This window comes from Prorops nasuta, unplaced genomic scaffold (genome assembly GCF_024137725.1).
Source record: "Prorops nasuta isolate Cenicafe-Biocafe unplaced genomic scaffold, Cenicafe_Pnas_1.2 PNAS00031, whole genome shotgun sequence".
In the NCBI taxonomy this organism is placed as follows: Eukaryota; Metazoa; Arthropoda; class Insecta; order Hymenoptera; family Bethylidae; genus Prorops; species Prorops nasuta.
The window spans coordinates 1,332,423-1,354,252 of record NW_027116828.1 but is presented as its reverse complement, the minus strand read 5'-3'; the positions used below and the strand labels follow the sequence as shown (position 1 = coordinate 1,354,252).

Genomic DNA, 21,830 nt, shown 5'->3' with positions numbered 1-21,830 from the left:
TTGTTCACTTCCTGAATGGTGTAGCATTTGTAAAAAATATATACATCATGCAATTGAATGTCAGAAAAATTTCTAAAAAAGCATTGTAAATAAAACTTTTTTAATAATTCAATAAATTATAAAAATAAGCATTGTATTTAAATACTCCTTCTCCTTCTCCTTCTCCTTCTCTTTCTCTCTTTCTCTCCTTCTCTCTCTCTAAGGCGTCCACTGCTTAACGTAAGAGGGGGGGAGGTCACATGTGTATCCTACGAGTTTAACGTGGGTGACACACACACACACAATGCACACAACCGCAGAGGGGGCAATTCCCCTACTTCCCCTACCCCCGCGGAACCCCGACCCCCTCGCCACCCGGTCATAGAACCATCCTAGCTACTCTACTGATGATATACTGCTGATTAATCAAATTATGACTCTATTAAAAGAATATGCATGAATCATTCAAGCACATTTTGATGATCTTCAATGTGTTAGCGATCAACATATTTGTAAAGATCTATCATCTGGATAAAATATATATTAAAATTTCGTAAAAAAATATGATCTTGCTGAAGATCTCAATTTCATCACACGTATGACATATCGTTATACGGTAAGGTCCAGCGTGGAGCGTCTAAGAGGTACTTAATTTTCATCACGTGCTGATATTTAATACGACAAAAATATTTGTATATCTGAAGCACGCTTCTCTCTCGCTGAAATTTGATGCACCAAAAGTATTTGTACATCCAAAACATACATCGTTCATACAAATCTTTCTAATATGTATTATATTTAAGAATTAAACGACATAGGCTTATTAATAAAATTATTCTTCTATTAAAAGCATGTGTATGAATTTAAGTAAAGGGGAATAGTGCTGCACATTTCATCAATTGGTAAATCTTGAAAAATTTATCATGAAAGGGTTGTAATAAATTTTCGATTACGGTTAATCGTAGAAATTTGGTGCACCATTGTATAGGTTATATCTTGAGCATTTCTGTCTTAAATCTTTATTACGTTCATTCTCACGATGATTTTGGTTTCATCGCTTAAAAAGAGGATGAGATGTGTTTATCTAAACAAGGATGTAATTCTATCAAAAGAAATAAAATACACACACACACACACACAAATGATACGTATACACACACACTAAACGATTTTCGTTGAAGAGGTGTCTCTTATTAAGATAGTTGGTGGTGGTGGAAATGTTTTAAATACTTGAGTAGCTCTAAACAGCTCATTAGATTTTGTTTAGTACCAACAGAGTATACTTTGTAATAAAATAATGCGTGAATCCGGTATCGATGAAGAGGTGTACAATATTATAAATGACATAAATCACTATTCAGAAATGATACGTGAAATTTTTAAGAATAACAATGAAGAGGAAGGCGAAGCGTAGGAAGAGGAGGAGGAAGAGAATGTTGACAGCCCAACCAACATTAACGAAGAAGAAGATGAATTTAATGGTGATGTGTTGGCTGCAATGAATAAAATGATATTGATAGTGGAGCTGCTCGGTATGGTTGAGGAAAATGACAAAGGCGATGATGAAAGTGATGATAGTGATGATGATAGTGTTTATATAGAAACGAAAAGGAACAATGATATTGAAGTGCACCAGGTGGTGGAGTTATCAAAAACTGATGACGAAAACAGTGAAGATATGAACATGATGAAAGAGAATGATATGTACGTAAGTGATGATAGTGATGATGATAGTGTTTATATAGAAACGAAAAGGAACAATGATATTGAAGTGCATCAGGTGGTGGAGTTATTAAAAACTGTGACGAAAACAGTGAAGATATGAACATGATGGAAGAGAATATGTACGTAATGAAGTTTTTGGACACAGAAGAGAAAAATGGTGAAGAGAGTGATATGGAGATGGTAGAAGTTTGTGACATTGATTTGAACAAGATACAGGACGATGAATATGAATATGAATATTTTGAGATGATAGAAGTGGACATATGTGGTGATAATAATGATGATGAATGAAATGATAGGTAGCTTGAACAGTAACATAGAGGATGTGTTTAGTTATGTAGAGAAACCTTTCCTTTTTTTTGTAAAATAATAAATTTTTTCATTTTTAAATGTGAACTTATTTCTTATTCATTTATACGTGTTTGCACATGTTGTTATATATTAGTTTTAAAATTGCTGAGCTATGGAAAAAAGTAACACACTCAGCTACATTTAGGGTAAAGCGGATTCAGCGGGAGTAATAACTTGCTGCAAAGATTCAAGGTTACGCGAGCGAAAAAATCAACGCGGAGAGAATCTGTTTTACCATCTAGGAAACTGCTTTTACCGACTGGGACCTGACGTCAGACGAGTGGGGGTGTGATGTCAAAAGGCTGCAAGTATCCTCCCGCACCCCCCGCAACTCTCTCGCCTATACTTGCTGCGAGCTCACGTGGAGCCTCCGATTTCCCCCACTACCACCGCTTAGCACTTCTTGACTCCCCCCACTACCTCGCAACCAGGCTCATCCGAGTGGACAGGAGTGGCGGGGGGGGGGGGGGGCCAGAACCGGCCTAGCTTGTCTACTCCCTGCACTGCGCTGGTCATCGTGCGTGGGCACAAAAATATATATTATCTATAAAATATACCTATAGATAATAATACTTCAGTATGGCATGTTTTCATCAAAGCCATAATACCTACATCCCGGCCTTATAGTGGGACTTGGCGAATAAATCAATATGATTGACATATTGAAAACAGTCGCGAACGGTCTTCGCCCATAAGTCCTATGTTATAAGTTCCAACCGAGTCATAGCCGCGTACCGTATATACCATAAATTCGAAATTTCGGATTTATACGGATTTTTGAAGTGATTGGTGCGATCCACCCAGAACGGATCCCAGCCAATGACAATCATAGAAAACCTGGAATTGGGGATAGATCCCGCGACACCGACCTCGACGGAAACTGATCTATCGTTCGACACTCGTATCTTAGTCCTAAAAGAGTTCTTACGTGAACTTAGACACTCGTATTTTGGTCCTGGAATAGTTCGGACGTGAGCTTTGTGACTCGTAATTTGGTGCCCCTCGAGGACAGTCGCCTGCCTGCTCGCCTTCGTCATCGCTGCCCGCCTGCCTACTCTTCTATTATAGCCAATTTTGGCTTAAAAGGTTAGCGTGAATTTCGACTTGGCGATAAGACGAATAGACTATTTCGCGAGTAAAAGGATAAAGATTGTAGCATGACTCTGATAAGTGCGGGCAAAAATCTGAGAGTAATCAAATAGCGAGAATAGGAGTGCAGAACCTTCTTACATTAACCTCTATATACGGAAGTAAGATCATGAGCTATTTGCTAGAGTTCGTTAACGTGTATATATTTGGTTACGGAGAATATGAAGATTTTGTAAATATCTTTTAACTTTAGATTTTAAGCTACCGTCTACTGTATCGCAGAATTATGCTTTCCAGCCTATTGTAACTATTCGTTTTGGTCGGGAGTTTATGTCCTTCAAATAAGCGAATTTGGGTCGAAGATAACGTAGAGTTTTGCGTTTAGTCGCGTTTAGATATCGGAGATTGCGGGACCCCAAGGTAAATTCTCCCCGAAAGGAGCTACTTTCTTTCGGCTCATCCCTCGGAAGTACAGTTTTCGTTATTGTTTTTTCTCATAAGGTTCGCAGGAGAAATACCTGCCTTGAGAAGGGCCTTGATTAATTATCGTGAAGTATAGTTGGTTATTTCGTCCCATTGCAACTTAGGAGAATACGCGCGGCTCCGATAAAGTCTCCTAAATAGATATAAATTAAGTGTAGATTTCGTATATATCGTCTTGATGCGAATGTAGAGAATACAGTTAATACGGGAAAATATATGATAAATCTGTCTTGACGTATCTACAGCATTTGAATCAATTACCCGATTCGCCAAACATCCTTTGCGATCCAGAAAGAATCCACGCACTCTGCGCTTCCGTATTTTAAACTTCATAAAACTGAGCTAGTTGATGCCTTGCGAATTATTCGAGTCGTTTCAGTATCGTATTTCAGTATTTTGCGATTCTTATAGTACAGTTAGTTCCCTGGGGAACCTAGCGCGCCCAACATTACGATTTGCTGAATTTCGTTGACTTTTAGAACGCCGGGGTTTTGACGACATTTTTACCCTTTGAAAAGCAGCAATATTGATTTATATTTGTTTATGTTAAGCCCCAAAAAACAGCGATCTGAAATAGCGTTTTATATAAGACGTTCCGACGGCTAACATTGGAGAAAAATTTAAAAATTTTTGAAATTTAAAATTAATTTTTATATATGGGTTTTTGGGAGTGGAGAAGACGATAATAATAATATTTTTTATTTTTACCCCTAGAAACTACCCTTTTTGCACAGGGACCGTTTTTCTTATTTTCTTATGAATTTCATTATTATATTAGATGCAATTTTGTGTGATATACATGAAAGTATGGTGTAAGGCAGAGTGTTTCATGACATACGTCGCAATAAAATCTGGAACGGCGTTTTATATTCGATATTGAACAAAGTTTATACACACGTTGGAGAATCTTTGATGAATGTTCACTGGTAATTGGAACAGCATAATGTCGGCCACTCAATCGTAGATTGCTTGATTGGATGGAAGATGAATGACGATTGGAATCAATACCGAGCATATTCCTTACTACTTCCAATCGAAATTTTTGAAAAGAAAGTGGAATGTCCGCTCGCTGATTATATAATGCGTGAGCATTTGCCAGAGATAGATCTACCAAATGGAAGAAAAATTTTCTATACCATTTCATGGACTTTCTAGTGGTTTCAGTCAAAGACAATTGCCTATCTATATTGTCGACTGCCCCTATGTTCTGATTATATTCTAAAATGCACGTAGGTATTATGATATTTTGCCAAGTTTTTCAATCATTTTTGACAGTACAGTTAAATCCAAGTTTATGCACGGTAGTTATCATATAAACCTCTTTCTTGTCCATCCATTTCAAAATAAGCCACACATCATTGTGAGCAACTTCTACTTGACCTTCGTTCAATTTGGCATTCAATTTCGGTACGCTTTTCCGATTTTTTCGAAGTGTACCACACATTCCTGTATCCTTAACATGTAAGAATTCAGCTAATTGAAGAGATGAATACCAATTATCAATATATATTACATGGCCTTTGCGAAAATACGGCTCAAGGTAATGAGCTACTATGACTCCGGAAATCCCCAAACCACATTTTTTGAAATCAGTAGTAGAACCTCTGTAGACTATGAAATCAATTAGAAATCCAGATTTGCAATAAACAAGTTCAAACACTTTGATTCCAAAGCGGTTCCTTTTCAAAGGAAGATATTGCTTGAACATTAGTCGTCCTTTCCACAACACTAAGCTTTCGTCAATGCATAAATTCTTCCCCGGAGATATAGTACGTGAAAATTTGACTCGAAGATCATCAATTACAGGTTTCATATTTTTCAATGGATGATTTCCCAATTCGTCGTTATTTGCGAAATGCAAAAAGCGCAGGATTTGTAAATACTTATTTCGACACATTACATTGTTGAAAATGGGAGTTGATAAAAAAGAATCTGTACTCCAATAGTTTTCCAATTTACTCTTTCGAACATGACCCATATTGATCGTAAGAGCTAAGAAAACTCGCAGCTCATTGACCGTCACTGGTTCCCAAGCCTTCATATTCAAACGATAAGGTTCAGGGTTTTGTTCCTGATATAAATTCGTTTGAGATTTGTTCATTTAGAAGAGAGAATAGTCAAAAAAGATTTCAAAATAATCAAGAGGTAGGTTGCAACATCTGACAGAATCATGAACCTAAAAATAAGCTGTTGAAATCCTTTATTGAAGGATAAAAGAATCTATCATATTTGATATCAGAAGAGTATGTACCCGTATCATAATCATCATCATTGATCTCTATTATTGCCTGCTCATCACCAGAAGAATCTGGCTCTGATACGTTACTAGACCAAATTATGGTTTCTTCGGTGTTAGCCATTATTTTTAGGAATAAACGTATAAAGTAAATTAGTACTAAGCTAGTAGTAGCCGATAGCCGATATAAAATATTTAGATAAAAGATCTAAACGTAAAGCATAAAGCAAATAGAGATGATTTTGGAGCATAAGTAGTATTAGCGCAGAAGACTTATTACCAGCGAGAAGAGTTATGCAACAATGGCCATCTGTTAGCCAAACATGAAATTACTTCAGAGGGGTACTAACTGAATGTCCCAGGAACCCCACGCATGCAAGTAAAAATTTTTCGTGACCGTCTTATATAAGACTTTCCGGCGCTCCAAAGGTTAATGTATAAAGTACAGTTCATGAAGGGTCAGCCAAAATTTTTGTAGTGTTGCAATAGTTTATAAAACAGTAGAACAGTGTAAAAAACAAATAAACATCATGTTTAGTTCAATCTATTTTCTTTCTGGATCCCTCACCATTTAAACATATAAAGAATCCGTAACAAATTGAGAATATTTTTTTCTTAATGCCATAGATTATTCATAGTTTTTGGCTAGTATTTTTTGCGGAATTCCTGCTTAAATAGACTTGCCAGTAAAACTAGTCAATCGTTAGGATAGATTTTAGTTTATTATGACTAGAATGTGGCATGATCATAATTGAAAAATTCACCAATTCACCAAGGAAATTGTGAAAAAAGGAAGAGGAAAGCATAAGTATTTATTAACTTATTTGAAATGTTTTACTACCTAAGCGCGTACAAAAGCTATGAATAATCTGCGGAATTAACAAAAAATTATTCTTAATTTTGTGGCTTGTCCTTTCGAAGATTAGAAGAGGGTTTTATTTTTAAAAGGATCCCTCAAACTTTCCGCTTAGGTCGAAATATCCAGACAAGAACATGGCGTTATATGCAAAATGGTTTCAATTTATTTAGTTTTTCCAATGATGCAGCAAACTGCTTTATCGGATAAGACAGTAAGATTCTTAACCACCCCCCCCTCTCTCTCTCCAAAAAAACTATTTTTTTAAAACGGTTCTTTTATTATAATACTTATTCTTTTTGACTACCTTATTAGATGGAGCAGTTCATATGGCGCGTCAGCGAAAAAATCAAATAAGTTCAAAGTTACTCTACAAGAACGCCATGTTGTTGACTAGAACTTTTAACTCAATAGGCGCCTTTGAGGACCCCCAAAAAATAGGTAAAAAAAAAAATTTATACATCGTCTGAATCACGAATGTAGAATGTCAGGAAGTAATACTTAAAATTAATTTAGTTTCACTTGTGTGCGTATGGTAATACGGAACGGCGGGGAAGTACGAGCTTCTTTTGATTATCGAAAGGGAAGTGTAAACGAAAGTGACAGTAAAGTTATTTTTTAGTTGAATCAAAGCCCTGATATATCGATTTAAAATTAATTTATCTCAGCAATGATGCTTTTACGGATGTAATGGTCAATGACTTTTCAACTTAGTTTATCTTCAAGAATATGTGATTAAAATTTAAAGGGTCATTGCTGTTACACTCTGTATATTTGTGTCGACTTCTGTTAGTTTCTGTCAATCTGAGTTTTCAAATGGAAAATGCACCGTATAGCTTCGAGTAATCTTTAAACATGCTGGGAACGTTCCCGCTTCAATTTCGCTATTTGCCCAGGTCCACTCTAAAGCATATAAAGTTTCAAACTAGCGATAAGCGGTCGTATGCCGTTAGGACTTAGTGTTTTAGGTGTTGTTATAACAATTTGAGAATACCTCCAATAAAATAATTGCGAACTACCAAATAAGGCTATTACGTTTATTGAGATAATTCTACTAATCATAATTACAGTTTAAAATAAAACTGAAATAAATTAGGAAACATAAAATTGATAGTACAGGTGCTATATTCTTATAATTACTTGTTTGTTTAAAGAATATTTATTAAAACATGTCCATATTTAATGAAATAGCAGCTCAATTGAAGTTTTGACCCAAACTAAACATTCGATACTTAGCCATCGAGCTGTAATTGATTAAATAGCCCTCTAATATTGTTAATGCTTTTGTCTTGCATCTTAGCTTTATATTGTTTTTCAATTAAAATGGTTACCCATTCATATATCTTTAATGCTTCTTTCTTTTTCCCAATAGAACATTTTAACGACATTGCAATATTGTTAGTAGCCTAAAAAAATGAAAACATTAGTTTTTAAACGATTTAGACTGACATTCACATTCTAAATTTGTAATAGACAACTTGGAATTACTTACTAATAATAGACCATAGAGAGCTCTTATATTATTCGGGTTTAATTTTATTGCTTGACAAAAATAAGCCTTTGCTAGCTCCATATTTTCAAGACCGCCCTAAGCGTTACATGACAGAATAAACAATATTTAGAAAAGAAATAATAATTATTAATAAATATTTTGCTTAGTACCTGAGAATATTTTATTTCTGCATATCGTTGATGAATTAGATGACTGTGTGGATTATGTAATATAAGCTCCTCCATACAAAACGCAGCTTTCACATAATCTTGCTCTTGTAAGTATAAATCACATAGCTCATGCCAACCTTCTTGATCGCTCATAAACCTGTAAATGATAATAATTCATTAATCTAATATAATACACAACAGTTTTTTTCACACACAAGCTTATCTATATAATAACATGCCTATACACACACAAAGTTGCTATTAATACTATCCGATTTAAACCATACAAAGATTTCCTGTTAAGCTTTCATCTATTAGGTTCATCAATAGAAATTTATGGAGAGAGTGATAGAGGGTCTCAAGTTAAACAAAACCAGTAAGAATCCAGAATAATAATAAGAAATGAAAATAAATGTTCAAAGTATTATAAAATAATTAATAATCTGGCTAATAAAGTGATACCCAACATATACATATATAGTATTGATATGGATATTATTTGTATTAAGGGGTTACACAGGATTTAGATATTTAAAGGAAATATTTTATCTAATATTACTATTAATATAAGAAAAAACTTAATATATTAAAAATTTTAATGATATAAATTACGACGTTTGAATTACAATTTAATAAATTTTAATGTATGAATTTTGAAATTCCAGTTGCCGGCACATGGTTTTTGAGAGATACCCTTTCTCCTAGAGATGTATGTGATAATTCGTAATGGATTTATTTGAAATCAAGGAATGAAATATTGTTGGTTAGTAGAAGCGTAGTCGCTCTGTGCATTCAAACACTAATATAATAGAGTGAGAGTGTGTAGTAGTGCATGTGAATATTGCCAGTGCTACCTATCGGTAAATTTTTTTATTTTAGATGAAAACTTTTTGTATATGTATACAGTTACACATTCTCACTTGAATATCATAGTGTAGGTGTGCACGGCGCGGATAGCACGTGATTGATTAAAGAATTTTTAATTCTTCGATTAAAGCTCAATTTACTTGTAAGGCAATGCATGGTAAAATTTTACCGAAAATATTCCTTTTTTGGTACCAATTTTTCAAATAATTCAAATATATTTTTTGGTTTGTAAATCCCTTGGGGATAAGTATGAATAATACTCATCGATTATCAGAAAACATTTCGTTTGTTCATTTCAAATAAATACATCATGAATTATAATGTCTACCACCAGACGACAAGGGATCTCTAAAAGTCAAGTCCTACTGACTGAATCTTCAAAATTCATACATGAAAATTTTACAAAATATAGTTTTGATAACACGTGAGGTGAAAGTACAGCTTTTGATACCTGTTTTGAGAGATAAAAATTACATTTTGCCGACTAGCAGGGAGAAAGTAAATCATTGTCTTCCCGCCGAAACATGCATGGAAAACAATAGTTTCCCTTACTTGTTAAGAAAAATATTATATTAACCAGTGGGAGAGATCAATTTCGACGAAGTGTAAAGTTTAAATACACTCTGGTTCAATAATATTCCTTGACTTCAGCTCGGGTATTAATCTCGCCTCTCGTGCGTTGAAACTTCGCACCTCTTCCAAAATTATTCACTTTCTCCCCTAGGTTAGTAATATACTGTTCAGGGGTGTGACACTCTCATAAGCGAAGTGGGGCAGCGTTATAGTTCCTAAAAAAATCTCAGAGTTCCTAGGTGGGGCTGGTGTCTCTACATTGACGACGCCGATATCCCGCCATTTTCCGACCGTCATATTTCTTGCTGCTTGAAAGTCTTTTACCGTAAATGTGTATAAAAATGCTCTTAAACTAAAGTTATTTCAACAGCAATTTTGACACTAGATTTATAAACGTTAATTATACTTATTTTTACTAAAGTGAGATAATTTGTATAATACACGAAAATTGAAACTTTATTTATAGAAATTAGTTCTACTTTAAATTAAATGAAAGATTTATTATTAAAAAATTTATTAAAAACATTTTTAACATATAAATTATGATTTTGAAATACCTTTGAATGAGTCAAATTGGCTCAGTCCGTAAATCTAGTGTTAAATACTGAAAGATGTTTGAAAGTTATTTTTAAGTGTCAGGAGATGCAAGGGCAATTATATAATAATATATCAAGAGACACGGCAGTGTCTCGACGGCAAGTACATATAAAAGTAGATAATGACATGTCTATACCGCTGAGCACTACCGTTAACTTATACAGTAGGTTTGGCCGCCTTAATTTTCAAACCGATTTATTTCCGTGAATGATCCACTGTCATGATTTAAGTAAAGCTTTCCTTAAACTAGTTTAGAACAAGCTTTCATTTAAGACCATGAACATTAAAAACAGTTCATGCAATCCAGAGATCTCATACTGAGTTAGCTATATATATATATCGAAAATTGAGATTCTTCTCCTTCATAATCATCTTCTTCTTCTTCTTCTTCTCCAGCCAGAGTATATGTCTCGGGCTGAAGTTGGCTGCTTAACGTAGGTTTAGTGACGTCAGTAGACGTAAACGTAAATATAGTTGCAGACAATCGTAAACAGTGTGTCTGTGTGTATCTCCTAGATATATGTTTTACTTCGTTTATTACGGTAAATCAGGTTAAGCTGCAAGATTGACAGTATTAACCTTAAAACAATTTGAATCTAATTATGAAATAAATAAATGAAAAAACATGATTAGGCTGTTCTTATTTAAATTTGATGAGGTTATACTCATTAAAATGATTTTTAATTACATAAAGGAATCAACAGATTAGATAAGTATAACAATGAATTTTATGATATAAAATGTATTTTATTTTCTGGTACTTTGTGTGATTTTATTGCAGATTAAATAGTGATGTGTTTATTATCTGACTGCTAAGGGTCGAGCTGTGTGGAGTGAAAGATTAAAATATAATATACACCGTGTCTCTTGATTGCTGAGGATGAAACTACGTCGATTGAGTTGCTGAGGATAGAGCTGACTGGATGAAGTAAGATTAATATTTATATATTTTTAACACTGCCAAGGAGAAGTATACTGTCAACATTTATGTGCATCGGTGATTATCCAGAGTACATATAAATTGCAAGAAATTGTTAAGGTATTTGAAAACCATATGCTAAACTTCCAAGTATTGAAATCATTAACAAAATACATATTTAACTGTTTCTTATCTTTAAATTGATGTGGATTTCAACTGTCCGATAGGTTATCATACTGAGGGTGAATAGAGTTGGCTGGATGAAGTAAGATTAATATTTATATATTTTCAACATTTATGTGCATCAGTGATTATCAGGATTGCAAGAAATTGTTAAGGTATTTGAAAATCATATGTTAAACTTCCAGGTATTGAAATCATTAACAAAATACATGTTTAACTGTTTCTTTTCTTTAAACTGATATGGATTTCAATTGTCCGATAGGTTATATCATACTGAGGATGAAACTATGTAGATTGAGTCATTGCTGAGGATAGAGCTAACTGGATGAAGTAAGATTCATTTTCAACACTGTGCCAAGGAGAAGTATACTTTCAACATTTATATGAATCGGTGATTATCAAGAGCATATTAATTGCAAGAAATTGTTAAAGTATTTGAAAACCATATGCTAAACTTCCAGGTATTGAAATCATTAACAAAATACATTTTTAGTTGTTTCTTCTCTTTAAACTGATGTGGGTTTGATCTGTCCGATAGGTTATACCTTTGTCAAGAATTAGCAGCATAAATGTGACAGTAATTGGTGCTAAAAAGAAATGTGGTATGCAAAACGACAATGTCAGCTTTGAATATATGCTTGATTGTAGCTTATTCAAAGCTTTGCGAATTGCTTGTCCAGTCTTGCCCCAATATCAACTCAAGTAGTTGATGAAACTAGTGAAGTCTGGCAAGGTCAGATGGTGGTAAATGTCAAATGTTGATAAACAGAAAATGTAAATTAATTAAAACATACACTTTACTTAATTATTTTTATATGTTGAAAGTATGTTTATTGATTATGAAAAATTTAATCAAACTTTTATTATAATGAAACTGAAAACATTAAACAAGTAGCCGGGGCATTATGAAGTTCATTTATGCAGAATGCATTACAAATATCAATAAAATCAATGTGTTGACTGTGATATTTTTTCAATGTTAATATATATTATTTTATTCGTTAAGCGCTGCTGTTTCAAAAAATGAGAAGCGTGGAAATTTTCTTTAAATTCTGTAGAAAAATTAAAAGAATTATTTAATTTTTTAAATATTATACTCTTACAAAACGTTATGAAATCCCACAAAAAACAGACTTCGTCTGTAAAAAAAGGTGGCAAGTACATAAACCATTTAGCATAAATAATATAGTAAAATTATCGAATTAAAAAAAGTAGTGAAATCCAAATATTAGGCAAGTGTATTTTTTCACCTTAGCAAAAGTTAAATTTTTGAAAAAAAAAAGGAACAACAAAGTTACTTGCCGGGCCCGTAATGTCCATGCACAGTGAGAAATAGAATCGTCTGTGGTTCGGCTAACTTCACTCTGTATTTTAACATGAAATTTGCTGTACTATGCTATAGCTGAATCTCACACACGATTCAATTTCCCACTGTGCATGGACATTACGGGCCCGGCAAGTAACTTTGTTGTTCCTTTTTTTTTTTCAAAAATTTAACTTTTGCTAAGGTGAAAAAATACACTTGCCTAATATTTGGATTTCACTACTTTTTTTAATTGGATAATTTTACTATATTATTTATGCTAAATGGTTTATGTACTTGCCGCCTTTTTTTACAGGCGAAGTCTGTTTTTTGTGGGATTTGTATAACACTAAAATATGTCCCCTCAGCAGAACCTTATGAGCGTTAAGGGTTAATTACAATTTTAAATTTAAATTTCATGAATAATCAAAATAAATAAATTAGTGTATTTGTAAGTAAGTTTTAAGCTGTTAAACATTCATAACCTTGAAAACTTTCAAATACTTCGAGAACTCAAGTATCCGAAAAGAACAAGTACTCGATAATTACGGTTACTCGACCTGATAAAAATAAAAATTACTCGATTCGATTCGATCTGAGTGTATATTCCACTTGCATACCCCTAATAATTATATATCAATTGCTTTTGAATGTTCAATTGTAATATAACAGAACTTTAAGAACTAACAGTGGCCTACTTTACTTTAATCATAGTTATAGCAGGTTATTATCATCTCCTAAAAAATTTAAATTTCAAAATAATTCAAATCGCATCAAAAAACACATACGTGTAAGAAAAAGATGACAAGTAATTAAAACCCCCAAAAAACAGTCTTTGCCTGTAAAAAATGGACGGTAAATACATTGATCTTGTTATTAATATTCCAATTAAAAAACGTAGTGAGATTCAATTAATGAGCAAGCATTACACGTTAGAAAAATATTCAAAACACAAAAAAGGACTTGCCGGGCCCGTAATTTTCTTACATAAGTCACTAACTTACAATGGTAGCATTCAACAGAGACATCAGTTGGGGGAACGATGTATGTTATTGGCTATTACTCTTAGATCTTACAATTTTATCCAGTAGAAGTAGAAATTTAAAAAGATTTACTCAATAGTTCCGCAACTGTTACCTCTGCTGAATGCTACCAGTACAATCGTCGTTTCTGATAATTTCATAATATGGCTGTTTCATGCTATTGCGTACAACTGGCCCGGCAAGTACCTTTTTGTGTATTGAATATTTTTCTAACGTGTAATGCTTGCCCATTAATTGAATCTCACTACGTTTTTTAATTGGAATATTAATAATAGGATTAATGTATTTGCTGTCAGTTTTTTACAGGCAAAGGTTGTTTTCTTGGGGAACTCACAACGGTTTTTAATGATTGCAATAAGTAAACAAAATGCAGGTAACTGTACATACTTAATCCTGCATTCCAGAGAACAACAGTTATTTATTATTGTAAGAATAATATGACCACCCAATATATATGTTATCGATTATTTGTTCATTTTCACCATGATAATTGATTGTTTGTTTACTTTCACCATAGTTACCTGTTATTCGTTTACTTTTCCTATGGTGAACTGTTATTTGTTTACTTGTTTCTTGGTTACCTATATGTGTATATGTGTACATACACCAATTAATGAATGATCAACAGTACTTGATAATCTAACTCCGATAATCAATAATCGATAACCAAAACTAATCGATAATCGATAAGCAACCAACTTCAGAGTGCTTGTTAGTTTATTTATTTGTTTACTTGTTTGATGGTTACATCTATATGTGCGTGTATACACACACCAATCAATAACTATTGATTATACATAAGTAGCCAACTTCAGGGTGAGACATACTCGGAAGAAGAAAATGTTAAAAATTTAGGTGTTTTGTCAAAATTCGGGGATACGGTTCCTATATCTCTGGAATACGTGGACCAATTTTCATGTTTGAAGGCTCATTTGAATGATCTTTGAATAAACAAAACATTAAAACTTGAATGGAACTTCTAAATTAATAATACGACGAAAGATATTGATTTGAAAATTGAATGACCAAAACTTGCTGTATATACTAGTATCTCGAATGCAGTCCATTGTACTTGCCGTCGAGACACTACTGTGTTTCTTGATATTTCTTAATAACAAAAAGGGTTGAAATGGAATTTGATAAATTTGACAAGTAATAGACTTGATCAATATTAGAAATATTTAAAATATAGAAAAATAAATAAAATGCAATTACACATTCTTAAATATATAAATATTTTAAATTTCATTAAAAAAGAAGAAACCATTACGAAGAACAACTTACTGGGCCTGTGTGGTTTATTTACATACTATAAATATATTATAATATCGTTGATATGCCAAAATAAAATGTTATTTCTTATACATTAATATTTCGATATTTTATTTAATTTTATAAAGCATGTGCCCGGCAAGTAGTTTTTAATAATGACTTCTTTTTCTTTTAAATGAAATTTGAAGTATTTATTTATTGAAGAACGGAGAAATTACATTTTATTTATTTGTCTATATTTTAAATACTTGCTATATTGATCAAGTCTATTATTGAATTTATCAAATTCCAATTTAACCCTTTTTATTATTAAAGATTAGTTAAATTACTTGCCATATGTTTCTTATACGTATGTGTTTTTTGATGGAACCTACAATTTTTTTTAATGGTTAAAACATCTTAGGCCAGCATTACACGGCGTGTGGAGGGGCACGCTACACGCTGTATCATTCCGGCTTTAGAACATTTTCCTTTATTATAGAATACTACTGACACATACGCATATAGAATCCTATAAATATGTATATACACAACCCTAGCACAAGAGACTGCGTTTTTATGGTCTGTGTTGGAGATCGAGAGCGTGTCGGTGCGAGTGGTCGGGGGGTCTCTGGCTGTCGCTCTGGCCCTCTTCTCGTCTCTCTCCTGTTCCAATTTAACTCGGTGTCACTAGATGGCTACGGACTTAAAGCGCTCTCTCGCTCATATAATTTCTGTTAAGATCTATTTGAGTGCTTACTGGCATGGGAATTGAGCGGCTTGTACGTATGGTCTAGACTCTACACCTTGTCAAATTTCTTTGAAATAAAAGCTTAGCCACCCTCATACCCATCAGCGACTCCACTAGGCCTCCTAGATCGCAAACGCTTCCTCTACAACATTCTCGTTGCCTTCGGGAGAGCGTTTTCCTTTACTTTCACGCATCGTCACCTGAGTGTCTCAGGTGCGAAGCATCCTGCCAGTGGGCCCTGGGCTTATAGCAAAGTTGGGACTTTGCATAGTTACTCCGAACATCTTTGTAGGTGGGTTTTTCTCGCTCTGTATTGGCTATAATCAAGCCTCCTCGAGCAATTATTTGCGTGCAGCTCTTCGGAGTGATTTATATTTAATTGCAGCTCCACGGAGCAATACTTTGTACTTTGGCCTACGGGCAACTTATTATTTGTACATAATTTTTGTTAAAACTTAATTTTAACGGGTTTTCAATCAACGATTTGTCATCGGTTACTTCAAGCTTTATTTTGTTCACCGAAACTTTCCTTCCTTTGGTTCCTAGAGAACCTTACCTATTCAATTGCTCACAGTCTGGCTAGTTGACGTCAGGCTGAATTGGAAGAGTAGGGGAAAGGACAAAAGATGTCGTAGATAGGCTTCCGACGTGAAAGAGTGAGAGTTCCGATCTAGACAACAATTTAGGTCGGCAGAAGAAGAAACGCTAAAAGTAACTGTTTGAAATTACACGATCTTGATATTTCAGCATTGAGTAAACCGATTTAAATGTTTGTACTCTCATTCGAAAGCTTAGACTGGTTTTGTACAATGAAACTTTCATTAAAATTTTTATTAACACTAGATTTACGGACTGAGCCAATTTGACTCATTCAAAGGTATTTCAAAATCATAATTTATATGTAAACAATGTTTTAAATAAAGTTTTTAATAATAAATCTTTCATTTAATTTAAAGTAGAACTAATTTCTATATATAAAACTTCAATTTTCGTGTATTATTCAAATTATCTCACTTTGGTAAAAATAGGTCTAATCAACGTCCGTAAATCTAGTGTTAAATAAGGGTCGATTTCAAAATTTATGCATCGGAACTAAAAATTAGATATAGTATGATCAAACTTCGCGTAAAAGAGGGTAGTGTCTCGGCTTTTTAAATTACTTACCATCGAGGCACTACCATATCTCATAATATTTATTGAATATTATGAGAAAAGCTTCTAAAACTGCAATTATGGTAAGAACTTTAAAATTTTCTATGTGGCAGGCATATATTGATAAATTTATGAGACTAAAAGCAGTGTAACTAAAAAAAAGTGACTTCCATTGCAGTAAATCGTATTTTTCCTAATTTGTAACGATCAAAGGAAATTAGAAAGAATATTAGTTTATCATAGTAAGATCCATAATACCAAGTTGATGTTAATAGTAACACCAAAGAAAAATGTGGAAAAGGGGGTAAATTTAGAAGTAAATCCTTGAAAGCGAAGGCTTTAAGATAGTAATCTAGTTGTTTGGGTTAAAAAAAGGTTTTTTTCATATTTCGATGGTATACCATTATGAGAATATGGTACATAAATTTTGAACCGATTTTCAAAATATTAACAAAGTTATAGTACATATTCGAAAGTGCTCAGAGTTGCACGCTGTAAGTTGCGCGACAGATGCTCTAATGGTTGTTTCTCACTATTATAACTCATTACCTTTACATTTCCTTGGAGCATTTTATACCTTTTGATATACAAAAAGACATAATTAGATATACTAGTTTAACTCATATGAAGAAACCAAAGCTTATTATACGCATCGGGGATTGACGATTAGTGTGAGTATGAAAGTTCTGTTAGTTAAACTTTAAACACATTTTTCTCGAAACCACGTTTTCTCGGTCAGCCCGAGTGACAATAGATATTCTATTAAACCGATCGGGCTGAAATTTTAACAGGTTTTTCTACACATTTGTAATTCTGGTCGGAACTAGAATAATTGTTTTTCATTCATTATTTTTCACACAATTTACAGCCCAATTTACACTTAAAAAATGATACCTCTTTGTTTCTAAGTCCGCAATTTTGATATTTTTTAACAAAATTAATTTATTTTAGTTCCGGCCAGAATGACTTTCCTACAGAATAATAATTTATTGATTTTTCTGATATAGATTACCTAAACTGAAGATAGCTCACGGGTCAGTAGCAAGTTTTTTCTCGGCACTTTTTTTAATCCCATATAATTTAAATAAAATATTGTAAAATTTTTTTTTATAACTGAAGATAGTATTAAAATCATGTAATTTTTTTTTATTTATTGCATTTCACATACATAGCAAATAAAAATCCCAAAAATACCCTGCAAAATCGGTCGATTTACTAGACTGCTACCTTAAGTTGATTTTGGGCTTAAGTCTTAGAAAATTTATTCAAATACTCAATGAATATTATGATAAAACCTCTACAAGTGTAATTATGATAAGAATTTATCATTGTAATATTTTATAGTGTATTTAATACATTATAAAATTGAAATCTTTAATTGAAGCTTTATACTTTGAAACGATAAAGACATTGGAAAATGTATTTTAAGATTGAATTAGTTAAATTAATTATTCAATTTAAATTTGTATATTCTTAACAAATTTTATAAGATCCCAAGAAAACAACATTCGCGACTCGCGTGTAAAAAAAGGCGGCAAATACATGAATCGTCTAGCGCAAATAATATAGCAAAATATTCTAATTAAAATAATTAGTGAAATCAAAATATAGGGCAAGTATACATATATCATTACCATGGCAATAGTTAAAACTTTGAGAAAAGAAAAAATATTAACATAAAAAAGTTACTTACAAGGGCCCTTCATTTTCACATGTAAGTCGCTATCTTACAATACAAGTTTTGCTTATCGTAATTTCAAAATGTGGCTATTTAGTGCCATTGGATACAACGGGGTCCTAGCAAGTAACTTTTTTATGTTACTATTTTCATTTTTTCGAAATCTAATCTTTTGCCACAGAAAAATATATACGTGCTTAAAATTTGGATTTATCTCATATATTTAATTGGAATATTTAATTATATTATTTACACTAGACGATTTATGTGCTTGCCGCCTTTTTTTATTGACGAAGCTTGTATGTGTGGGATAACTAAACGCACAACTATCACACCTTTAGATCTTAAACGAACAAGGTTGAAATTCATCATGTTATCTTAAAATGGTCAAAAAAAAAATTGCATGGAAAAGTGGAAGATGACCATTCGATAGCTCATCTCGAAGGAAAAGAGTAATATTAAACATAGGCCAATCAGTAGAGCATTTTCGCATGACAAAAATTGTAGAAGCTAACGGATAGTGAAGCTATTTGGAAAAAGATACCCTGATTAATAGGTATATGTATTTTACTCGAATTTTTAGTCAGGAACTTTGTCATAAACAGTTTAATGCAAAAAAAATCCATTTCTTTGCTTATAACTCATGAACTAGTAGAGCGATCTTAATTCCCTTTACCACATAAAACGTAGAGTCGGAAAATATCTACAAAATGAGATTATGAACGTCTTGATGCGATAATTACAAGCAGAGAAAAGTTAGGAAAACTGGAAAATGCGGCATTTCTTCAAGAAATCATAAATCCGCTATTTTTCAAATTACAGAATTGGTTTTTTAGTTAGATAGAGATTCGAAATATTCTTTATATGTGAAAAATGTAGGCTCTATCGAACGTTTAGTTTCATCACAATTGCGAGTGAAAGTTTATAGATTGCATTTTTCCGGTTGATCCTTATAGGTTAACGTATGCGCTATATCAATTTAAAAATTATTTAAGTAGCTGACAATACGTGGTACAAAACGTATATTTCATTTTTTTGATAAAATTATTGCAAGTATAAGAAAAATACCCTAAGTTGATGCCAAACGACCGACCATGTAAAAACGGAGATGTGATAGGGGATCGAGCACCAGGGGAGGGGAAACGGTATATACAGTAATAGACGCGCGTTGGGCGCGCTTTGTTAATCTTCAAACTGCAATTTCTCAAGATGTACTTAACTTTATTGTACAATTTTTAAATGTGGAGCAGCAAAACCCCAGGAATCTGATTTTGCCATTATTTTTTATAAATAATAAAAAATTTGAGATTTCTGAAGTCATGTCTTAAACCGGCTCAGCTGTGTCTCTTAACTCATCTTCTCTATATTAATGATGGGAGTGATTATGTACCACCCGAGATATCAATCAAAATATGAATATTATTAACACTAAAGTTATCGAAGATTTTTTATAAACGCGTGATTATATTTAACAAGGGTCATTTGACCGGCAAATGGTAGCCTTAGTATTAATAAATAAATTCTACCTTTTCCAACAAGTTTGTTTAATCAAAAAATTTCCTTTTGTACTTTTCCTAATAATTATTTATAAAAACTGATTGCAAAATCAAATTCCTCGGATTATACTATTTCACATTCAAAAAATGTATAATAAAGTTAAGTAACATCTTGAGAAATTGCAGTTTGAAGATAAACAAAGCGCACCCAACGCGCGCCTGTTACTGTATATACCGTTTCCCCTTCGCTGGGGTTCGATTCCCCACCACTCTTCCGTTTTCACGCGGTCGGTCGTTTGGCATCAACTTTAGGATATTTTTCTCATATTTGCAATAATTTTATCCAAAAAATGAAATATACATTTTGTACCACATATTTTCGGCTACCTAAATCATTTTTTAAATTGATATAGCGCATACGGTAACCCATAAGGATCAACCGGAAAAATGCACTCTGGAAACTTTTATTCACAATTGTGATGAAACTAAACGTTCGATAGAGCCTGCATTTTTCACATATAAAAAATATTTCGAATCTCTATCTAACTAAAAGACCAATTCTGTAACTTAAAAAATAGCGGACTTATGATTTCTTGAAGAAATGCCTGATTTCCAGTTTTCCCAACTTTGCTCCTAATTATCGTATTAAGACGATCATAGTCTCATTTTGTGTATATTTTCCGTCTCTAAGTTTTATTTAGTAAACGGCGTTAAAATCGCTATAATAGTTTATGAGTTATAAGCAAAAACTAATTTTTTTTGCATTAAATTGGTTATAACATATTTCCTGATCAAAATCTCGGTGTAATAATCATATACCGATTAATCTGACTACCTTTCCCTAGATAACTGTGCTACTCGCTACCTATTACTATTTTTGTCATAAGTTCACTATTTTCATTCCCTATCGACTGAGACCTAATAATGCAATTAGAAGAATAGAGCTAAATAAAATTGTGCGCCCTGTACAGTAGAGTGGATCGAAAATCCAAAAATGTTGATATTAAAAATCTAATAGTGCGAAATATAGTTACTTCTGACAAAAACAAATCAACCTAAAGAAAAATCAAATTCGATAACACTTGACACTTGCGCGTAAAGGTTAAAGTTTTGCATTTATTAAATACATCCATAAAAGTTTATTCGTACCTAACGCTTTGTTCCGTCAGCCTTAGGTGCGGTTTCTTTAAACATTTTTATATCTGTTTAGAAGTAGGTATACGTTGGTTAAAAAAATCATCACCAAAGTGCGACAGTCATCATGTTAAACACTGATAGTTACGATGTCGTTATTGACTATTTTCCCCATCGCGGCATAGGATGGTATCATTACTTTTGCATATTCGACATCACTCTAAATTTGAGTGAAGTGGGTTGTTAACCCGTCCATGGGCGCGCCGAATGTCCAGAGCAACCCAAAAATAGTAATCTATCTGTAACTTAGCGAAAAATTTGTGCAGTTCTTTACAAGTATTAGCGTTTAATTAAGCGAAATAACTTAAAGACATGCAATTCTATTGTATACCAAAAGGAAAATTCCAATCATTCCATAGATGATATTTATTGAAAAATAAATCTGAAATCGTAAATACTCTTTACGTCAAGTAACGAAAAACAAATGGGGTATCCGTGGTAC

The 21,830-nt window shown here is 32.9% G+C and overlaps 1 protein-coding gene and 1 pseudogene across 3 annotated transcripts in view; one reads left to right on the top strand and one right to left on the bottom strand.

The window, feature by feature from the left end:
* Positions 1-21,830, top strand: part of LOC136782968 (general transcription and DNA repair factor IIH helicase/translocase subunit XPB-like) — a 588,849-nt pseudogene that overhangs the window by 91,278 nt on the left and 475,741 nt on the right.
* LOC136783034 (ER membrane protein complex subunit 2-like) overlaps positions 7,743-21,830 on the bottom strand; it is a 62,386-nt gene continuing 48,298 nt past the window's right edge. For all 3 annotated transcript variants that reach the window (XM_066742829.1, XM_066742827.1, XM_066742828.1), the window contains 3 exons: positions 8,382-8,538; positions 8,212-8,307; positions 7,743-8,125 (listed from right to left, as the gene is read on the bottom strand). In XM_066742829.1, coding sequence (XP_066598926.1) covers positions 7,952-8,125; positions 8,212-8,307; positions 8,382-8,538 — 427 coding nt within the window. In that variant the 3' untranslated portion in view covers positions 7,743-7,951. The remainder of the gene's footprint in view (positions 8,126-8,211; positions 8,308-8,381; positions 8,539-21,830) is intronic.